Source organism: Mus caroli, unplaced genomic scaffold (assembly GCF_978045245.1).
Source record: "Mus caroli unplaced genomic scaffold, Mus_caroli_1 scaffold_9, whole genome shotgun sequence".
Lineage (NCBI taxonomy): Eukaryota > Metazoa > Chordata > Mammalia > Rodentia > Muridae > Mus > Mus caroli.
Genome location: NW_028227264.1, coordinates 57,609,125 through 57,632,346, shown reverse-complemented (window position 1 = coordinate 57,632,346; position 23,222 = coordinate 57,609,125). Strand labels below are relative to the sequence as shown.

The 23,222-nt window shown below is 45.4% G+C and overlaps 1 protein-coding gene across 1 annotated transcript; it reads left to right on the top strand.

The window, feature by feature from the left end:
• Positions 1–4,141: 4,141 nt before the first annotated feature.
• On the top strand, positions 4,142–23,182 carry Oit3 (oncoprotein induced transcript 3). Its single transcript, XM_021174469.3, has 9 exons — positions 4,142–4,311; positions 7,022–7,396; positions 8,124–8,231; positions 10,405–10,527; positions 15,241–15,363; positions 16,590–16,750; positions 17,924–18,339; positions 20,861–20,960; positions 22,217–23,182. Exons 1-9 carry the CDS (start codon positions 4,251–4,253, stop codon positions 22,388–22,390), a joined length of 1,641 nt encoding a protein of 546 aa, XP_021030128.1. The 5' UTR covers positions 4,142–4,250; the 3' UTR covers positions 22,391–23,182.
• Positions 23,183–23,222: the final 40 nt, after the last annotated feature.

Here is a 23,222-nt window from a genome sequence, read left to right as displayed (position 1 = left end):
GTAGGGAAGGGTGAAACTGTTTCGCCATTGACTGTATGCAACATTCTGTTCAACTTTGCCTGGGGGATTTTAGGCAAATGAAGGGCAAACTGTGGTTGAGCTTCTCCTGGTGGGAGGGCGGAGGGAAGGGGGAGCAGTTGTTCTTTCTGCAAATGCCTGTGCTGTCTGTAAGATGTGGGTGTAACATCTACCTTGGTGGAGGTTCATGGGAAATATGGAGACAATGGATGAGCTCTGTTACACGGTGCTTTACAAAGTATCCACTAAGTAGTAGATATCAGTTGAAAGCAAAGCTAAACAGAACGGCCATAAGACTCAGCGATTCCACTTCTAGGTATGTGTCAGAAAGAACCTGAGGATTCAGGTGACTGCATTATTCAGTTCAGCCAAAGGGCAGAAAAAAATGCCAAGTGGCCCTCAGCACGCTTCTACAGACAGAGTGGCGACAGATGGCTGGATGTGGCCGAGAAAGACGTAAGTTCTGACATGCTAGAACATGGATGAACTGTGACGATCACAAGCTAAATGGAAAAAAAGTCATTAAAATCATATGGTTCCACTTGTGTGAAATAGCTAATCAAATTCACAGAAGTATAAATGATAGTTTGCAGGGAGATTTTTATGTTAGGAATAGTTGTTGTATTTAAAGCTGCGAATTTTCACTAAAGACAGATTGGTCAGCGCCGATCTGTCACTGGGTGTGGCAATGCAGTTTGGCTGAGGGGACTTGCTGAGGCCAGCAGAGGGTCCTCAGAGAGGATCTGCACCTCCTAGAAGGTTGTGGAACTGAATGTTCTACCTCTGTGCACCCATTCTGTTGAGATGGTGGTCCAGATGAGCCATTGCTCTGGAGAAAGAACAGGAAGAGAGGAAAGGAAAGATCACAGGTAGGCTGTTGACTCCAGTGACATGTCCCAGCTATAGCTGTTTGTCTCTTTCTTAATTCATGTCTATGCATTTTATTTAATGACCCACTGAGTACTTTAAACAGGGGCCATCTGCATGACCATGGAGCTGCCCAAGAGAGCCTGGTGATGTCGGTGACGCCCCCTCTCCCAGAAGCTATCAGTAGCCAATAGTTCAGCAACAAGGGATAGGGTCTCATGAGCACCCGTGACAGATTGTTGACAGGGCCAGCCTTGTACAGGTCAGTGCTGGTAACCATGGTGGTTAAGTTCACGATTGGAATTGTCTTAAGTCTAGATGGCATGTTGAAGCCTGTCACCCTGTCTTCTAGCTCTCACACACTTCTTGCCCCCTCTTCCTCAATGTTCCCTGACCCTTACAGGAAAGTGACATAAATGTCACTGATTTTTTTTTCCCCAACACCACCCATCTTTCCTTTTCTTTCCCCTAATAAGTCACATACCATGTATGCCTTCCATAAACCACCTCTGGAGTCAATTCCTTGGGATCATACTGGATGTTAAGTTACCTGTTTTATATGTTCGCATTTGCATGTCATTTACATATTCTTTATAAGTGTGGCCCATGCTAAACAGGGCCCTCTCCTTCAAACATCTCTCTGCTCCTGTGTCTCAGCCCTTGGACTTCCCTCTTCAAGGCCACAGTTTCCTAGTCTTCTTTGCAGAGTCTCCTGCCAGTGACCACATATTAAGTGTTAACTTCCCACCATGCTCTATCTAACCTGGGGCGCACTTCCCTTGGGCAATCTCGCCCACTCCCCCAAATCCGGTACCATTTATATGTTGAAGGCTGTCCCAGTCTGGTTCTGAGGTCTCTCTAGAGCAGCAAGCTGGCTTCCTTTCCTCCCTGACTGTATTGTCCTATGTATGGTAAGTTTCTTCCCTGTCACCAGGGTATTTGGGGGCTTAAATCCTAAGGACACATACTTTAGGAGACTTGAAAATACAAACAAGTGCTAACAATGGGGGAGAAGGCACTAAATGATACAATAAAGAAGCAATTAACCAAATCTGAAACACAGAACACTCTATAAGCAGCTAGTTAGATGTCTGGCCAATAGTATAAAAGAGGCAGGATGGTGTAGAACGTTTAAGTGACACCTCAAAATGCAGTCTACAGTAAAAGTCTTGCTCAAGCCTGATTCAAACTAGCAATACAAATGAACGTTTGAAACTATTGGAAAAGCTAAACACAGATAGGACATCAGATGCCGAAGAATTATTCCTGCTTTCCATAACTGTAATAACAGCCTCGTGGTGACATAAATAAGAGAGATCACCTCTTTAGGGATGCACCGTGGAATGTGAACAAAATAAAATCAAAAATCAAGATGTCAGTGGGCTTCGCAGCTGGGTGTTCACCATCCTTCTGTCCTGTATATTTTTAAAGGCAGGTCAACTAAAAGGCAAAAAAACCAACAAGAGTGGGGGAGGGGTATCCTGGCATCCCAGGATTCTTGTTTATAGAACCAAAGGGCTATCTGGTGCAAGTCCTTGACTCCGGCAATCAATCTTGGCCACAAGCCTGGGTTTATCTCAGGCACACGTCAATTGTTTTTTCAAACACATATAAAGCACTGGAATGTCTTCTCAGGGACAGGAAACAGCGAGGCTTGTTTTTTGTTGTTGTTGATGTTGTTGTTGTTAAAAGCAACAGCAGCATTGCCCAGCTATGGGGTCCCACGTCATCCATCACTGCTGTCAAACTACAACTTAAGACTCTAGTGGTCAAGTTGCCTGGGTCCTAACGAGGAGAAAGAAAGAAAGTTAGATCCATGAGATTCCTTGTTTACCTGTAGCTCCTGCACATCCCACTTCTGTTTACCGTCACAATCTAGAAATTAGCAATCTAGTAATAAGCCCTAATAGTTCCTGGAAATGGAGCCCTTAGAAGAAAGAAGCCACAATCATTTGGGAAAAGTGCTTAAGACCAATTTTTTTTAAAATGTAAGGGCTGCCTTCCCCAAACATGCTTCTTGTCCCAGTTGCTAGAGATGTGGTTACTCAGAAAACAAACTCAGGTATGGAAGGGACAGAGGGGACGTGGGGATAAGCTCTGACTTTGAGGCTCTAAAAGTTGGATTGGGTGAGAGAATGTATTTCCCTCCGATCTATTTAAAATAGATCTTGACATATGTTTAGCCCACCCTGCTGATGGACCCCATTGCATTGCCTTTTTACCATAATTTCTGGTTCTGGGTGCCCACAGCCTAGAATACCAGAGACCTTTGACCCCCATGTCTGAAGCTACTACACCCAGGCCTGGTGACATCTAGTGAGCTGATCCCCATGGTCTTCCTCTTTGGTCTGGGATTTTGTTAATTAATGGGTAGTTCCAAATTTTGGGAAGTTCCTGCTATCATTTTAGTGTGAGAACTGGATAAATAAAAAACCCCTAAGGCCCCATGGAAAAGAAACTCAGCACGGAACCACCAGGCATCACTGCTGGGTTGGTAATGCCTGAGTGAAGGTTTGTCCCCTCAGAAACTCTGAGACTGGAGACCAGAATAAGGAAAACCTAGGAACTACTTCAAGAGAATACCAGCCCCTCCCAGGCCCCTCACTGTCTCCTGTGTGTGTGTGTGTGTGTGTGCCTGTGTGCATGTGTGGGTGTCTGGGTATGTGTTTTTCTGTGTGTCTGTGTATGTGTGTCCTGTGTCTATGTGTGTCTCTGTGTGTGAGCGTTTGTGTCTATGTATGTACATATGTATGTCTATATATATGTCTCTCTGTGTGTATGTGTGTATTTCTGGTGTTTCTCTGTGTTTATGTGTGTGTGTGTGTGTGTGTGTGTGTGCTCTGGACCATCAGACTGAGACATTTCCCCAGTACCCAGTTCCAATGGTGTGGCTTGACTCGCTCTGGCTGAAGAAGGTTGCACAATGCCATGGCTGCCACATCAGGAAGTCAGTTCCTAGAAGTCACAAAACAAGATTTGACGTGAGGGGATGTCCCTAAGTGAGAGTTCCCTTCTGGATAAGATACTGAAGGCTCTGTTACAGGAGGTTCTTGGCGGGGTGGGGGCACACACAATAGGAGGATGAGGCATGGAGAGGGGTTTTTTGTTTCTTGTTTCCTCTAAAGACCCATATCAGTAAAATACTGCTGGGGAAGGTGAGGAGCAGGGCCTCTATCTGGAGTCAAGGCCAGAGCGTTATCCCACGCACCCTCTTCCGCTGTCCCACGAGGTCCCAGCCAGTGCTGATACAGATTTTCTTCCTAAGAGTCCAGAGGGATATTCTCTCCTGAGTGCTTGAAAGAACAACGGAGAACTGTTGTTACACCGTGAATCTTCTATCCACTCCTGGCAGCTGGATCAGAACGATGCCTCTGTTCCTGCTGCTCACCTGCCTCTCCAGCACAGTCACCTTGGTGTCACCTGCGGGTAAGTCTCGTGTCAAGAATTTGGCACAATGTACTTTTGTGTTGCTGTTTGCTTTTGGGTACCAAATGTTAAGAACCAGATGACAGGGTCTTAAATACAGCCCTATGGTTGTGTAAAAAAAACAAAAACAAAAACAAAACAAAAAAACAAAAACAGTCATTCAACCTACACGGATATATACCCAGAGAATTTTTGTTTCATGTTCCTTTAGCTTCCTGCCTGAGTGGCTAGGACTTCCAAGGACCTTTTTTCTCTAAAACCCTCCTATGAGCTAAGGGGTTATGGGAGTATGTGTGAAAAGAAATTAGATCTCTTCCTAGGGTAAGGACTTTAGAGTTCCAACTTTAAGAATGGAAACAATATTTTGTTTCTTTTAGAAATGAGAACAGAGCTTTTTCCTTAATGAGTAAAAGGGAGCAAATGTTCTGTCCCCATGAAGGGTGCAGACCTGGATAAAACAGGTATTAAATTTGACCTTTAGAAATACGAGTGACTTTTTGCACAGACCAAGCAACTCTCAAGCTGTTTTTCTCAGGCTTGGCATAAAACTTGCCAACGAGGATCCTTCTGGGTGTTTCTGTGTAGCTCAGTGTGTGACTGGCTTAGATTAGTTTCTCTGCAGTTACTTGGGCCACACTGACACCTTTAAGTATACACATATACATATATACATATGTATATATGTATATATATACATACACATACATATACACATATATATTTACATATGTACACACACACACACAAACACAAAGTTTGAATCCAGGCAATAGTGGCACAACCTTTAATCCCAGCACTCAGGAGGCAGAGGCAGGTGGATTTCTGTGAGTTTGAGGCCAGCTTGGTCTACAGAGTGAGTCTCGACAGGACAGCCAGGGCTACACAGAGAAACCATGTCTTGAAAAACAGAAACCAAGCAACAACAACAAACAACAACAGATTGAACCCTGAGGAGATATGCGTATTACAATATCCTGGATGGGATCCTGGGACAGGGGACATTGTAGATAGAAACTAAAACAATGTGAATGACCACAGGCTTGAGATAATAATAATCAATGGTGCTTCTCAGTGCTTGGAACCCAGGAAAGAAGAGGTGGGCAGGGAGAAGCAGGGGACAGGACAGGGAGCTTCTAGACACAGCAAAGGCACAAGGGCTGCAAAAACTGTGACTTGGACAGTGTACAGGGCCTCCCAGGTACACCAGCCTCCAGGATAACAAGATAGGGACACAAATACGTCTGCTCAGGTCCCGTGGTTGGTCTTTGTATAAGACCCAAGCTCCTAAGTGTTCTGCTGAGCCACTGAGCTTTCTAGCAAGGAGGGAGACTTTGAGAGAAACATACAGGGTGTTCTCTTGCAAGACGCTGAGGACTGTCTGAGCTAACTAGGATCAATTTCTATAATGCCACACTCTTGCCTCTACACTGAGAGCAAAAAGACGATTTGACACCAAATGGGGATTTTAAAAGAGGGTGGAAGAATGTAATGTCAGCAAATATCCAGCAACTATGTTTGTGTAACATCTCATATAGGGTCAATCTCTTCTTCACGCCACCGTTCCTCTACAACAGGAGGGCAACTGAACTTTCCAACAGTCTAAGAAATGACCTTTAACTTTAAGGAAAACTTTAGAAATCATGGAATAGTCATTACAGGAGTTGCTGTCAATGCCATGAATGGTTGAGAGTCTAACATTTCTTGTAAAATTAGAGACAGGGAGATGAGTGAAATATTTCTATGAAGTTATAATCATCTGTGAAATTGTTCTGGAAGCCCTGCTTGGCTGGAGAGCCATAGTCAGAGGGGTGGAGGAGACTGCCCCCTAGGAGCAGGGAGGGAATCTGAGGACATCCCTTCAGGAAGCACTGAATTGTCAGCTGGCACTCTGCTGGGGCAGCTCAGAGGCATTTTAAAGACTTTGGAAGGAACTCACAAAACTTGAAGAGAAGGTGGCACAAGCAAGAATTTACAATCTTACAAATGTCATTTCCAGAAAGCACAGTGTCCTGAACACTTTTTGCCCCAGACCGTCAAGTTATTTCCCGCCTGCTCTTGCCAAGCTGCAGAGTATTTCAAAGCAACTGGCCGTGTGCCTCGGGCCTTTCCCTTTCTGTGGAATGAGCTTTCCACATTCTTTATTCAGTCAGACTTCATACTGAGGCAAGACCTGACTGCCACTTTTGCAAAGGTAACTCAAGGCCTTCCTCCTTTTTTACACACACACACACACACACACACACACACACACAAAACTCTCCCCGCCCTCAGGGATCATAGGCTGATATTGATCCGGGAGGGCAAGGGGAACAGAGATGAACACAGCCTTTGAGTACCTACAATGAATGACAATGCCCTGCAGACAGGGGCATGGAGGTATGTGTGAACGGTTTGAATTCCCCAGACAAAATCAGAGAAGGAGGAGCCCTGCCAATGAAGGGAGTCCTCCATTACGTGTCAAGTCTCAGAAGACTTTGATCTTGATTAGCAGAATTTCCCCACAACACACACACACCACCACCACCACCACCACCACACCACATCATCACATCACATCACATCACATCACATCACATCACATCACATCACATCACATCCACACACTTTTTGTTTGACAAATCAAAATGCAAGAGCGAGGTGGATGTAGCCAGTCATTGGCACTGTGATCTGAAACATCACCGGGTATCTCTGGGTCCTCTTTCACCCCCAGCCCTAGATCCTTGTTCCGCTTACATCAGTCTGAACGAGCCCTGGAGGAACACTGACCACCAGTTTGACGAGTCCCAGAATCAACCTCTTTGCGACAACCATATGAATGGGGAGTGGTATCGCTTCACGGGGATGGCAGGAGATGCCATGCCTACCTTCTGCATACCAGAAAATCACTGTGGGACCCATGCTCCTGTCTGGCTCAATGGCAGCCACCCCCTAGAAGAGGATGGCATTGTGCAACGCCAGGCCTGTGCCAGCTTCAAAGGAAACTGCTGTCTGTGGAACGCCACGGTGGAAGTCAAGGCCTGCCCCAGAGGCTACTACGTGTATCGGCTGGCCAGGCCCAGCGTCTGCTTCCATGTCTACTGTGGCCGTAAGTACCCGCCTGTGCTCCCTTCCCTCCCCAGGAAGCCCACAGATGGAGTTAAAGAGAAAGGCACCGTATGAAAGCCAGTTAGTTAGTGTGGTGCTTATTTCTTCATTAAAAGAAAAGAAATTAAAACATTACAAGATTAGAAGTGATGGATTTTCACCTTCCTGAGTATGGAAGAGCCCTCAGTAATCTACCTGTGTAGAGATGACCAATGGGTGAACAGATAGATGCCCAGAAATCCACACGGTAGCTTTGTGCTTGCTTTCGATGCTTTTTAGGCATGATATATAACGGGAAGATGCAACTTAGTGTCAATAATACTTAGAAGTGAATTACCACATCACCAATGCCATCAAAATCTGGGGACTTTGTAAACACCTTTAAACAGTAAAGCTCAAACCCAGGGCCCATAGAAGCTGGTGTTCCCAGCTCCTGTGCATACTCTGGAGAGACCACAGCTGAGCATGACCTAGCTCGTATGCACTAATGTGTTTAGTTTGCTGAAGTCCTCTGGTCACCATGGGCCTGAGATCTGTAGCTGCAAACTGGTTATCTGAATGGACCAAACTGCCCATGAGCAGCTGGTCTCACTCCATTGATGATACATTCCCTGAGCCATGAGAAATGTCAGGAACTTGTGGCCCACGCCGGCATTCATGAGACAACTCAAAAGACAGGGTCCTCTGAGCCTCGCCACTCACAGAAGGTAACTGTTGTCCTTCCATAGATTTCTATGACATCTGTGATGAGGATTGTCACGGCAACTGCCTGGATACCACCGAGTGTGCGTGCTCTCCAGGAACCTCGCTGGGCCCAGATGGGCAGACTTGCTTTGGTAAGAACTAGTCACAGGGCAGAAATGGTCCCTCGGGATCGATGAGACATCCCAGTGAATCTCTGAGCATTTGCAATTGAGCTTGTCTTTGTTGCTCACAACTACAGCACAGCACAAGCTCATGGTGTGATCAGGGACAGTTTGGAACCACACAGTCTGCTCTTATAAAGCCATTGAGAGTGGCCAGTGTCCCCGAGGGTCCAACTCTTCAGTTGACTAGATTTTAATATAAACACCTTTTGATCCAGCCATTGGCAAACCAAAAAATGCTTGGGACAACTCGAATGACAGAAATTTGTCTGTTTTTACGAACCGTAAATACAGATTAAATGTTTCTGCTGAGAACTGGCCTCCATTAAGGTGTGCTTACTCTGTAGCTCTAGCTCTGAGGAAGCTGAGGCAGAAGCATGGTGAATTCAAGACCATCCTGAGCTACATAGGCAAGACTCTGACTCAAAAAGCAAACCCAGAAAATCTGATATCCAAATTGAGATGCACTATCGGGTCATTTCAACGTCGTTTCAAGGGCCCAGTGCACAGTGACACATAGCTGAGACCCCAGCACTTGGAAGATGGAAAGGGAAGATCAGGAGTACAAGGCCAGCCTCTTCTGCATAGTGCTTCTAGGCTCGCCTGGGCTACATGAGACTCTCATCTTATCTACTGTTGTTTACCGTTTTGTCTTTCTACTGCAAGCTCTAAACATTGGCTTCCCTTACTTAGTTCATTTTTTCCCTTTGGATTTTTTTTTTCTCTTTAAAAAAATGCTTGTATGGCTCTTGGTTTATTCTTTTATCACCAGTTGTCTTAGTCAGGGTTTCTATTCCTGCACAAACATCATGACCAAGAAGCAAGTTGGGGAGGAAAGGGTTTATTCGGCTTACACTTCCATGCTGCTGTTCATCACCAAAGGAAGTCAGGACTGGAACTCAGACAGGTCAGGGAGCAGGAGCTGATACAGAGGCCATGGAGGGATGTTCTTTACTGGCTTGCCTCCCCTGGCTTGCTCAGCCTACTCTCTTATAGAACCCAAGACTACCAGCCCAGGGATGGTCCCACCCACAAGGGGCCTTTCCCCCTTGATCACTAATTGAGAAAATGCCTTACAGTTGGATCTCATGGAGGCATTTCCTCAACTGAAGCTCCTTTCTCTGTGATAACTCCAGCTGTGTCAAGTTGACACAAAAGTAGCCAGTACACCAGTCAAAGCCTCTACAACGTGCCTATTCGTTTCCATTGTGAGCTGTCTGCAGTGATTTGTGCCACGCCCTCACCCGGCATTAGGGGCTTTCTGTGGTTCTCTACCCACCCGTCTCGCCTCCTCCAAGGATGCCCTGCTCCAGAGCAGGTTTCCAAGTGTGCCTGTAAGTCAGGACCAATTGCACATCAGTTTCTCAACTGGAGATTGACATCCCAAGTGGGAGGCGAACATCTATGTTTCAGCCGTTGCAGTGCACTGACCTGGGGTTCCTCTATTGGCACATGAGGGTGGTTTGTCATGCAATAACAGAGGACTATTTTCACACAGTGTTTTGCTAGATAGTTCCTTCTGCCCCTTAAGCTCTTTCTGTGCTTTAAAACAAAGTAAAATCGATGACCTTGCACTGAACAATTTTTTCATGAACTTATTGGAGAAAGAGGACTTCATAAAAACAAATAAATAAGTGTACCTAGCACACGAGAGGAACCTCATCCTCCCCGCCCCCCCCCCCCCGTGGCCTTCCCCTTATTACATTTATGTATTTATTGTGCATGAGTTCCCATGTGCCATGCCACACATGTGGAGGTTACAGAACAACTTCCAGATGTCAGTTCTCATCTTCTTCTGCCTTGTGTGTTCCACCCAAACTCAGGCTGTCCGGGTTAGCAGAAAGTGCCTTTCTCTGCTGAGCCATCTTGCCAGCCCCATAGCTCTACTCTAAAGAATAGCATCTCACAAGTACTCGGACACCTTCTGCTTGGAGAGGACAGATGAACAGAAGAGGACAGATGAGCTAACAGCTAATTAGGGAGGGACAAGGCCCATAGACCGGACCACGCTGGCTCATGCACAATGGGGCACCGGGCTATCCAACAGCATCTTGGAAGACACAGAACGGGGATTCTGTTCAGGAGCTGGGGCAGGGTAAGGTTGCTCAATGGTGTTGGCAGTGATGTGGTTTCTCTTCTACAGACGAAAATGAATGCGAGCACAACAACGGTGGCTGCAGCGAGATCTGCGTGAACCTCAAAAACTCACACCGCTGCGCATGCGGGGTCGGCCGCGTGCTCAGGAGCGACGGGAAGACTTGCGAAGGTGAGACTGGGTGAGGAGGGGATGCAAACCCAGCATCCAAAGGGAGCCACTGGCTTGTTCTTTGACTTTTGGGAAGCTGGCTTGGCGGTAGCGGAAAATAACACTTTGTCAGCCTAAGGAAATGACTACAGGGCACTGGCGGTGCTTAAGCTGTGGACAGAATTCAAGATCGAAGGGTGCGGGGGTTGCAAGAATTAGAACGTTGTGGGGAAACTGAAGAGGAATAATATCCACTTTCTCAAACTTAAATGTGTCCACAAATCCCATAGGATCTTGTTAAAGTGCAGAGGTAACTATGTTGCTAACTAATGTCTAGGTGCCAGCTACTGCTGGCCAGAAGCTGACAGTGGCATGCAGCAGCCCAGGTTCTCAACCTTCCTGGGTCTGAGACTGGGATCCCCACCCCAACCCCCACAAGGCCACTTCTAGTGGGGAAATCTGCTTCAACACGCTGGGATGAGACCTCAGAATTTACAATTTTAATAAATTCTATAGGTGATTCTTACTGGCTTAGAAAATTGAGAAAACACTAGGATAGAGGTGGTGGCAGCCCACGCCTTTCATTCTAACATTCCAGAGACAGAGGCAGGCGGATTTCTGTGAGTTCGAGGCCGTCCTGGTCTACAGAGAGAGTTCCAGGACAGCCAGGGCTACACAGAGAAACCCTGTCTTACAAAACAAAACAAACAAAAAAGACAGACAACTTGAGAAACTTTTTTTACATTGATTTATTTTTTCTTTGTTTTGGGGAAGATTAATTATTTTGAAGATAAACTTATCTACTTAAAATTTTTATTTGTATGAGCGCTTTGCCTGCATGTATGGACACGTAGCACATGAGTGACTGGTGTCCACAGCGGTTAGGAAACTGGAGTTACTGATGGTTGTGAGCCACTGTGTTGGTGCTGGGAGAGTTGAACCCAGGTCTTCTGGGAAGAGAGCTAGGGCTCTTAGCCCCTCAGCTGCTCCCTGACCCCATTAACTACTTTTAATAACAGGGTTGCTATGCGCATGGTTTAGTAACCAAAGCCTTACTGATGTATTGCAAGGAATTGAAATGAAAGTATCTATTGTTACTCTATTACCTTTTAGTTGATGTAACGTTTCACATTTTTATGGGTAATGATTCAGTAATCTGCTACTGTTCCCTGGGACTCAGACCATGTCCTAGCCACAGCTAGGGCCAGTGTTAGGACAACTCACACCTGCTTTCACAAGTCTAAGTTGCCCTAACACCCCTGAGAGCCTGCCATGGACAGGTAAATAGCATGGCTGTTATTATTTACAAAGGCTATATGATTGCCCATCAGTACCATTAAACCTGTTTATTAATAGTTACAATCTATAATATATAAGAGTTCATTTTCTTTTTGTCACATTCAAAATAATAAGATACCATCCCAAAGAGAAAAATTTATGAGTAGTGTCCTACAAAGTTTGCATTATTAATTCAGAGAACATTAACTGGAGTATTACATTGCTGTCCTTATAAAGAGACTAAATTATTTTGAATTTTATTGAATAATGATAATGTCAGGAGTCCTCCCTAAATCTTAATAATTTTATGTAATAATTTCAACATATTTGAATATTAATAAAATATTTCATGAAGAACAGTTGTAATTATTCATGAACACATTATTGAGACTATTATGGTTAATATTCATATAATCTTAAAACCTAATAACCATAACTGAAAAATATTTAGCAAATAATAAAAATTTTATGTGTCTGTCTGAGCAATACTTTAAGAATAGTGTTTCTATTTATAACATTTAACTTTTATTGAAAGGCTAAATGTATTTGTTTCTTTAGTGTGGCTATTAAATGGTTATAGCTTTTTAAAAATTAATTATACTTTTGAATTTTTAAGTAAATTTTAATGGTTTATTATATAAATAGGAAAATAGGGAAGAGTAAAAAAAATGTAAATGACCCCCAGTCATTCAGGGCTAGAAGTTTCTGCCCTGAACATTTCTTTCCACTGTCCCGAGGGGCTTAAATCCTTTAAGGCAATTTGGATTTTTTGGGGGGGGGGAGGCTTTTTTTTGTTTGTTTTGCATTTTTGACCTGAAAATGCCCAGTGTACTTAGTTAGGGTTACCGCTTCATCTTACAGATATTGAAATTGCAACTTAGAGAAATAAACTGACTTAGGAAAGGTCATTTTGAAGGTGGCGGGCAGCAGAGTGTATGCTGAGCCAGGTGAAGCCCTGGGGGTGACCTCGCACTGAAAGAGAAGTCTTCTGTTAGAAGGAAAAAAACCTTTAATGTGGATTTGAACACCTTTTTTTTTTTTTTTTTTTTTTTGAGACGGTGTCTCACTATATACCCTTGGTCGACCTGGAGCTTGGTATATAGGCCAGGCTGGCCTAGAAATCACAGAGATCCGCCTGCCTCTGCTTCCAGTGTGCTGGAAATAAAGGCATGCATATCACATCCCGGTGATTTTAACACTTCATAGCATAGTAGCAAATTTTTATATTTTCTTCCACATTATTATCTATAATCTCAACTATTTCAAAAATCCACAAACTGCATATATCCTTTAAAAATAGATGGCATGGCTTTTCACAGTGATACAACCTGTGAAGACACTGTTGACAGCGATATTTGTCACTGCTGGCCTGGACACACAGGTGTCCTGTGTCAGACAGACATAAATGAATGGAGTAGCAACCCCTGCCAATTTGTAGGGGGCCAGGGGATGAGGTGTGTGCCAAGCCATCCCACAGGGATCAATAGGGACACCCTGCAGGCCTGCCTTTCTCCTTCAACTTCCTTGGAGCCTCAGGCTATGTTTGTATCTGTTAGCCTGGATTCACAGACTCGAGCCTAGCATGACTGTCCTCTGAGAGGCTCCACCCAGCAGCTGACCAGAAACAGAGGCAGAAACCAACAACCAAACACTAGACAGAGTTTGGGAAATCTTGTGGCAGAATTGGGGGAAGAATTGAGGAACCAGGAAGGAATAGGGACTCCATAGAAAAACAATAGAGTCAACGTACCTGGACCCTTGGGGGCTCACAGAGACTAAACCACCAACCAAAGAGCATCTAAGGGCTGGATCTACCTCCCTTTCCCCTGACTCCCACACATATGTAGCAGATGTGCAGCTTGGCCTACATGCAGGTCGCCCAACGACTGAAGTATGGACTTGCCCTGACTCTGTTTGCCTGCCTTTGGATACTGCTCCCCTAACTGAGCTGCCTTGCCTGGCCTCAGTGGGATAGGATATGCTTAGTCCTGCAGAGACTTGAGGTGCCATGGTGGGTTTGTATGGGGGTGGGGCTCCTCATTCTCAAAGGAATGGGAGGAGGATGGGCCTTATGAAGGGGGAACTGGGAGGAGAGAGAGGGGCTGTAAGCAGGATGTAAATTAATTAATTAATGGAAAAATATGGCTTGTCTAGGGCTGGTAAGATGTCGAAGCAGGTAAGGGTTTGCCACCAAACCTGAGGATCTGAGTTTGATCCCTGGGACCCACAAGCTAGAGGGAGAAAACTGAGCCCACAAGTTGTCCTCGGACCTCCACACACTGTGGCTTTGCTATACACACACACACACACACACACACACTGTCTTTGCTATACACACACAAGCTGTCACTGTTCTATACACACATGGTTGCATACACACATACACACACACACACACACACTACATAAATTCTTTTAATTGTTATAGGTGGGCTTCTAAGCAGGTAATGAAGATTAATTCATTACAACTTTAGTCGCTTCCATTGCCCAAGTACTGATACACCACAGCAACTTACTGATGACCCACTAACCTGTCTTTCCTAAGCACCCTTAGGCATCAGCTTCCATCGCTCCCTGAGCATGTCAGATAATCTGAAACATTTCCTTCCGTCTTCTTAGAAAAGAGCACAAAACTGTGGCATAAAGACCAGTCTGTAAATACTGTGTGGACCATCCAGAATCCATCAGAAGTACCCAGTTCTGCCCTTGTAGTGAAAAATAAATAAATAAAATAACCATAGACCGCCATGATCTGCAAACAGTCATGCCTGTGCGTGCTAATAGACCTTCCTTTAGACACCGTGTAGCAGATTGGGATCTGACAGCCCTCAACCTAAAAGATAAGTCCAAGTCCCACAAAAGTCATTTTGGGGATTAAGGTTATGGTCATTGACATGCTAGAGCAGGGGCAGAACCTGGGGCCTTGGGAATGGTAGGCAAACACTGTAACTGAGCTATTTCTCCAGCCCCGTAGCCTACACAAGACTTTTTATATCTGGTGCTCTTATTCCTAGAGAGTCTAGGAGAGGGGCCAATGACCCAACTGCTCTGCAGCAACTCTGACCCAGCCAGCAGGTCCAGAACTTTTACTCAATCCCTTTTCAGCCATCAATAGGTCTCTAAAATTTTAATTTATGTGTACATATATTACAACAGTTAAGCAATGGCTTTGAGCCTTATACATATTTATGACCTCATTCTAATCATGAGAAAACTAGAAAGACACTCTACAAATGTCCGGAGAGCTTCAGTAGCTGTTGCTGAGGACGGTGTATTACTCTTGGCAGTCATAACATTTAGTGAACATTTTTGTGGGTTTGCCTAGTCACCGGTTACCACATTAGAGCACAGGAGACTGTGTCATGAGTTAAGAATAATCTCTGGTGACTAATGCTGAGATTTCCGCAGAAGCGGGTTACAGGACGGGACTCTTATCTTTGCCACTTCCCTCTGCAGACATCGAAGGTTGTCACAACAACAACGGTGGCTGCAGCCATTCCTGCCTTGGGTCTGAGAAGGGCTATCAGTGTGACTGTCCCCGGGGCTTGGTGCTGTCTGAAGATAATCACACTTGCCAAGGTAGGGCAAGGGTTGAATCCCTTCTGATTCACAGGAGGTCCCTCCCTCCCACCTTTGCCTTCCCTCCTTCCAGACTGTAAGATTCTTATCTTTCAGAACACTGTCCCTCTGAGCACCAAGTGTCCCCTGAGTCAGCAGACAGGAATGGTTCAACAGAGAATCCTCTCTCCCTTCCCCTCCCCCCTTCAGGGTGTGCCGGTAATCCCAGCACTTGGGTGATGGAGGCTAGAACCCTGCCTAAGAAAGCAAAGTCAACTGGAGCTACCCAGTCAGACCTTGTCTCATAAACAGACAGGAGTGGGGAAAGCTCTCTCTTTTTAAAGTCCAGAAAAGCTACCTTTCCTTTGCTGATTGCCTGAGTTGGTCTCTGATTTCTACAGCCAACAGTGCAACTGCTACTCGGTTAGAAGTATTGACTTATTCAGCAGGATTCCAGGAGCCAAGCCTAGCTTGAATAATGATGAATGGCGAATTCTTCCCCAACATCAATAGTGTCCTGAGAACTGTTCCCCAGTTCTTGGTGTCTGGGCTATTCATCCCATCACCCAGCAAACACAGACTGAGCACCAGTGTCTGATTTCTTTGTACGTCTCGATGCTGAGATGTATGCTCACAGATGGGAACTCTGACAGTACCTAGTGTCCTTCAGGGTGTTTGCAGGGTGAGAGAACATAGACTTAGGAAGGCCACAGAAAAGTGACCTCCTCTTCTTCATATTAAGTTAAAGTGGAATTTATAGTTTGAGTTTGCAGTTGACTGAGTAGCTCAAGGACAATTGGGAAGGCTTCCAGAGTGCGGGAACACTGTTTATGCCTGTTTAATGGGGCAGTAACTAACGTCAAAACACAGCAGCTCTGCTGTGCCATTTAGTCCTATGTCAGTGGTGTCTTTCCTGTGCTGCCAATGAATTGTGTGGGCGCTAAAGTCCATCCTTAGGATGTCTCATCCCATGGAGTCATGCCAGCCACCCTTTGGACAGGCGTTTGTTGAGCAGAGGCTTAACCACACCATTCCCTGCCTCAAATCAATATGATTTGAGGGGCATCATTGACCAGCGTCTTGGGAATTAGGGATCCTGGCTGTATTCATTGACTTGCTTCAAGCTGTTTCCTGAAGAAAAGAGCCAAGAGTGCAGGTTGCACGGAGGAGAAAGCATTCCCTTAGAAGCCTCCTTAGCTTCCCCACAAGCCAGGTTTTCTGTTCTAACAGAACCCCTTTACACACAGTCCCCGTGTTGTGCAAGTCCAGCGCCATTGAAGTGAGTGTCCCCCGGGAGCTGGTTGGAGGCCTGGAGCTCTTCCTGACCAACACCTCCTGCCGAGGAGTGTCCAATGGCACCCACATCAACATCGTCTTCTCCCTCAAGACCTGCGGCACCGTGGTTGACGTAGGTTCCCTGGCAGACACTTAGGGAGTGACCAAAGCTACTTAGGGAGGTATTGGACAGAGGGTATATGGAGAGATAGGTCCACACAAGAGAACTGAGCTCAAGACATCTTCTGCCCTGAGCCATGGTCCTGGAACAGTGAGGTGTAGGATGACTAATTCTGCCACCGCTGTTCATACACAGCCCTGAGACACCTGAATGCAAGGTATTTTCCCACATCAATCCCAGGAGTACCAAGAGGCAGGATTGACGACAGCCTGTAGTCAATTAGTTGGAGGCTAAGGATGAAGTGGGCTAAGGAGTTGGTGGATCATTTTAGGACAGGTGAATGAGTCCAGACATTAATCCAGGCTGAGGTAAAAAGGCTTATGTTTTTCTTATCTAAACATGCTCACACCCCCATTCTGAAGCCCCAGAGGGGAATATGGAAAAAGTTCCTGCCTGTTAGGACACATACACAGTCCTGAGATGATATAAAATGTAAATAAGAGCTGGGCTGTCTGACACACAACAGACACGGACTCTAGGAGTCCAGGAAAGGGCTATGGCTTGAATGTGGGTAGAACTGTGTGTGATACACACAAGCCAAGAGGCAACGGATCTTTTTGATGGGCAGAGCAGCCTGCCCTGCTTCCAAAGGCCTGACTTGTGTGCTAGGGAGGGACAGCAGGTTTGAGTCCACAAAAACTGGATGAAGCTAGTTGCTCTGACCACATAGTGTGCAAGATGGATGATATACAGAGGACTGGATACAGGTCAGCGCAGAGGCCTTAGTAAATCATTTGTTTATGAGTGCTGATAAAAGAATCCTAGGGCTAATTATGGGTGAGATACAGGGTATCTATGGAGGAATAGGGGTTCCTCATTTAGGCAAGCAGTGTGTATTGTTTCTATGGATAACCTGATGGAATAGCCCCATAACTGACTGGTACCACTTCCTGTTGGTTGAGCAGAAACAGTTCTGGGGTATATAGCTGAAATGCCTCTGTACTGGTGTGGGTGCAGGTTCGGGATGAATCCGCGGCTAGCTTAGCTGCAGCAGGATCTGCATGTGGCACTGCCTCTTGTGAGGGCCAGAGCTTGGCATTCACTGATTGTTTGGAGAATGTTAAGGTGAGGAGAGAAGTAACTAGAAACAATCTCACAATCTCTCTTCACCCCTGACTGGCACAGGTGGTGAATGACAAAATTGTTGCCAGCAACATCGTGACGGGTCTGCCCAAGCAGACCCCTGGGAGCAGCGGGGACATCATCATTCGGACCAGCAAACTGCTGATCCCGGTGACCTGCGAGTTCCCACGACTGTACACCATCTCGGAAGGATACGTGCCCAACCTGCGCAATGCCCCATTGGAAATCAGGAGCCGAAACCATGGCATCTTCCCCTTCACACTGGAGATTTTCAAGGACCGTGAATTCGAGGAACCGTACCGGGAGACTCTGCCCACACTCAAGCTTCGCGACTCACTCTACTTTGGCATTGAGCCCTTGGTGCATGTGAGCGGCCTGGAGAGCTTGGTAGAGAGCTGCTTTGCCACACCCACTGCAAAGATGGATGAAATCCTCAAGTACTACCTGATCCAGGACGGGTAAGTGCAGCGCTGTCTTGGCGTGTGTGTGTGTGTGTGTGTGTGTTGTGTGTGTTGTGATATATATAATATATAATGTTATGTATAATTATATATATATAATTATATATATATTATGTATAATTATAATAATATAATGTGTATAATATATACAATATATAAATAACATATATTTATATGTAATTATATATAAATAATACAATATCATATATAATTATTATATATTTTATATATAATATTATATACATAAATTGTGTATATATATATACATATATAAGCAAATTTGAGGTACCATTGAATTTGGTCATAAAACAGTAAATAGTTTTTCACTTGAGACACCTGTGGAATACCTAAGAAGAAGCTCGATGGGTCACTTGAAATGTGTGCCAGTCTCCAGAACACAGTCAGAACTACACAGAACAGAGAATTGTCCACATATCGCTAAGAGCAGGATTCATAACCCTGCTCAGAGGAAAAAGCTATGTGTCAGGAGTCACAACAGAGTAAGGCTGTGGGAAGACACCGAAACAGCTTGTGTGGACTCCTCTTTCAAGAAGTTTGATACTGGCGTGCTAGGAATATGGCTCAGCAGGTGAAATGCCTGCCCCAAGAGAGAAGACAGGACTTCAAATTCCTGGCACCCAGGAGCCCACTCACCCAGTTAAACAATCTATCTAATCTATGAGCTCCAGGGTCAGTGAGAGACCCTGCCTCAAAAACTAAGGTGGACAGCGACAGAGGAAGACATTGCCCTGTGACTTTACAGATGCACATATGAACCCACATATACACATGCACATACCCATATGAACCCACATATACACATGCACATACCCATGTGAACCCACATATACACATGCACATACCCATGTGAACCCACATATACACATGCACATACCCACATGAACCCACATATACACATGCACATACCCACGTGAACCCACATATACACATGCACATACCCACGTGAACCCACATATACACATGCACATACCCATATGAATCCACATATACACATGCACATAACCATATGAACCCACATATACACATGCACATACCCTTATGAGCACAAGAAGACCTCATACAGGCATAGACATAGAAATAAGAAATGAATCGGGAAGGATTGAAAAGGGAAGAACCTCTTGGTCGATGCTGGAGGAAACAATATGGAGACTTCTGTGGAATGGCCGAGAGGCCCTAGATTGGGTTTGTAGGTGTGTGTTGGCATTAGCGAACCTAAACACTCCCCTAGTTCATATCAAGATCTCTTTCTTCCTTGGCCTAAATGGCAGCTGGGACATAGCTCAGGCAGACAGGAACTTCAGTCTTCTAGATGGGGGAGAGGCATGGCGTGTGTTGGGAACATTCCTTGGCCTTTGGTCCTTCCCTCCCCTTGCTGCCCCGTTCCCTTGGAAGTTTCTAGTTCTCTCCAGCTTCTTGCTCCTCCTCCCCCCATCCCCCCAGCTCTCTTTTCCCCTCACAGCTCTCAGCACCCTGAACAATGGTTTCTGACCCTTAATGTGACAAGGTCAGCTTAGAAGTCATTTCTTATATTTGCCAGAGACGAGTCAGCTGCTGTCTCGTGCTGGGAAGTCTGCTTACGTACTTGTTATTTAAACTCTGGGTAAAAGACTGTCACCTTCTGTCTAGATAGTTCAAAAGAAGCTCTGCTGTTTCTACCTTGACCCTTAGTACATATAAAATAGAAAAATACATCTGTGCATATGTACATATATGTCTGTGTGTGACTCTGTGTGCACACATGCATGTACATGCAAGAAGATATAAAATAAGTTAGAACGGATCAAATCACACAAAGAGGGCCCTTAGCTTCTTAGGAGAAAATGTGCATTCATATCCAAGCCTCAGTGTGTCAGTTAATAAGTCCTTTCCCCAGTTCATCATGACAGGCACCTCATAGCAATGTGCCAAACTGAACTAAGATTAAGACCACAGACTCTGTGAAATGGCAGCTTGCTGTTATGTTTGGGAAAAGAGAGATGAAACCATCTGAGGCCACTTGTCACCTGAGAAGCTTAAATGTATGTGCACAGATGGGTCCTTCACCTCTGTACTCCCTCTGGGGGATTGTGTCCCTCCTATGTCCAGGAAGTAAGTGTTAAAACCAAGGAAGAGCCTTCTCAGACCAACAACTATACTAACCTAGATTTTTATGACATGTCACAGACAGAAAGACAAGCTTACTAGCCAATAGTCTCTCTGAAGAGCACATCTCAGTGCTTCTAATTACGTAGAGCCTTTATCCAAGCCAGGATGCTGTTTTCTCTGGGGTCCCATGAATGGAGGATAGGGCAGACATCCTACTTAGCCCTGCCCGATGAGGTCTGACGATGCCTTTGCCAGGAGAGGAAGCTATTGACTCTTGCTTCTCACAAGGCTGGCATGCAGCCTAGCACACTCCACCTACTTCACCTCTCCTTGGGCCAAATGCCTTGGCTGGGAGTGTACGCTGCCTCTGTGGAAGCCATCAGGTCTGACACGCTGTCTATCCTACTTTTAGCTGTGTTTCCGATGACTCAGTAAAGCAGTACTCATCCAGGGACCACCTAGCAAAGCACTTCCAAGCCCCGGTCTTCAAGTTTGTGGGCAAAGACCACAAGGTAAGCTGGACGCCTTTGTCCCATAACCCCGTGCCTGAGCCTTCCTTCGTATTGCCCCGGTGCACTGACATTTTAAGAGCCTGTGGTTAGCTTGTGCACAACCTCTGGGAGATTATAGTTAAACTGGCCATTGAGAAACTCAGGGTTCACACAAATTACAATTGCCTGCCCCTCACCACACCCACATAAAGTGGCTGTGCACAAGGAATATCATAGGACCATAATTTGGAATCTTTGTGGGCAGATTAGTGTAAAACGCCAGTGATGCCGTCAGTTCAACAAAGGATTTAGACAGGAATCTCATGGAAAGACAGCCCAGGAATGGGAAGAGAGTAGAACCCAGAATGCTAATCATAGGACATAACTTCGTAATAGGGAGTGTCCTACATGGAATGTATGGGGAACTACAGATTACGAGGCCTTCTAAGCCATAGGCACTGAACAACAACAGCATACATTGATATATATTTTTAAATTAAGCTACCTGGCAGTATGCCACAATCATTAACTTCGCACATGGTTTTTGTCTAAATACACTTTTGGCAATCTCACAGAAACAGATTATGTTTTAGAGCGTGCTCTTAAGAGGGCAAAAGGGGAGCCTCAAATAAACACAGCCAAGGGGCCACACTATCAGTTTAATGGACCATTAAGCAGTCTTTAAAATTATGAACATGAGAAAAGCAGGGGTGAAGAAAGTGTCCTAACAGGGTACAGGAGGGTCAAGCTGACAAGAGGCTGTCTATCCCAAGAGGCTGTGGGTGACAAGATGGATCCCTTTTGCTGCTGTTGGCAGTATTGAAACACAGCTCAGGTCAAGCTTCACAGAGCAGGGTTCTTTCCTATAACGCCTCTAAGTGAGCTAGCTTTGCAGCCATTTGTTATTCCAAAACTCCAGCTGAGTAACTGATCCTGGCCTAGCAGACCCTTCTGAAAAAGACTTCTTTATGAGCACTGGGCCCCAGAACCCCTCCCAGTCCAGAGGACTGAAATGCTAAGGCACAGGACACTGCTCCCCTAAAGGCTCTTCAGCGTATCAGAGTTATAGTGCTAGCTTTTGAGGTCACCCATGTGTCTCTGTTCCTTGTGGCCACATTCTTAATGTGTGGACTGGGCAATTTCCTTATTCTAAGCCTTGGTTTCCTATCCATAAATACAAGATTGTCATTGTCTAGTTGGTGCTTATGAACTGAGAGGTACTGTGTTGACTCTCTGCTGTCGCCTACAGTGACAGTTGACTGTCCTTATCCCTTCAGGAGGTATTTCTACACTGCCGCGTCCTTGTATGTGGGGTGCTGGATGAGCGTTCCCGCTGTGCCCAAGGGTGCCACCGAAGAGTACGTCGTGAGGTGGGTGAGGACGAGGACTCTGCTGGGCTGCAGAGCCAGACACTGACAGGCGGCCCCATCGCCATCGACTGGGAGGACTAGTTCCTGCTTCGTCACTTCCAGCCGTCCTCCCCTCTAGAACAACTTCCTGTGTCCTCAGAGACATCAGAGAACCTCCTAAGACAGCTGGCTTCTTTAAATCATGTACTGTGAGTTTAGATAACCCCACCCCATGAAAGGACTGGCTGGCTGGTTTTGTCCCTGGGTTCGTCCAAATCACGGCACTGCTGGCCTGTGTGGCCTAGGTGGGCCTTAGCTTCTGGACTCAAAGATTTGCGTTTCTCCTCAGGGAAGGACACCTCCCTCATTCTCCCTGTTCCTTTCTTACAACGAAATACCTCGTTTGTGGTGTAACAGGGCCACTAATGTAAGGAGCTGGGAATGTCATTCCAAGTCAAAACCCTAAAATAATGAATGACTAAGAGCATAACTCATGATCTCCTAGATATCTAATAATTGTGACCTAAAATCTCAACCCCAGTATAGAGTATTTAAAGGGGATTTGAAAGCCTATTAATAAAATAATGTGTAACAGGAAACACAATAGGTTGAACGTCACATAGTACTTTTTAGTGTTTTCATATTGCCTGGGGTGAAATGTTTTCACCTAAAAATAATTCATAAGGTGCTTAAGCGCACTGGCTGCTCTTGTGGAGGACCCGGGTTCGATTCCCAGCACCCCGTTGTGGTGACTCACAACTGTCTGTAACTCTGTCCAGGGATCCAATGGCCATTTCTGAACTCCCCAGGCATGGGATATGCATATGCTGCATAAACACACATGCAGGCAAACCACTCATACACCTAAGTAAAATAAATTAATTTTTCAAATTATCAGAATGCACGTAAATAATTCAATGGCTATACTATAAGC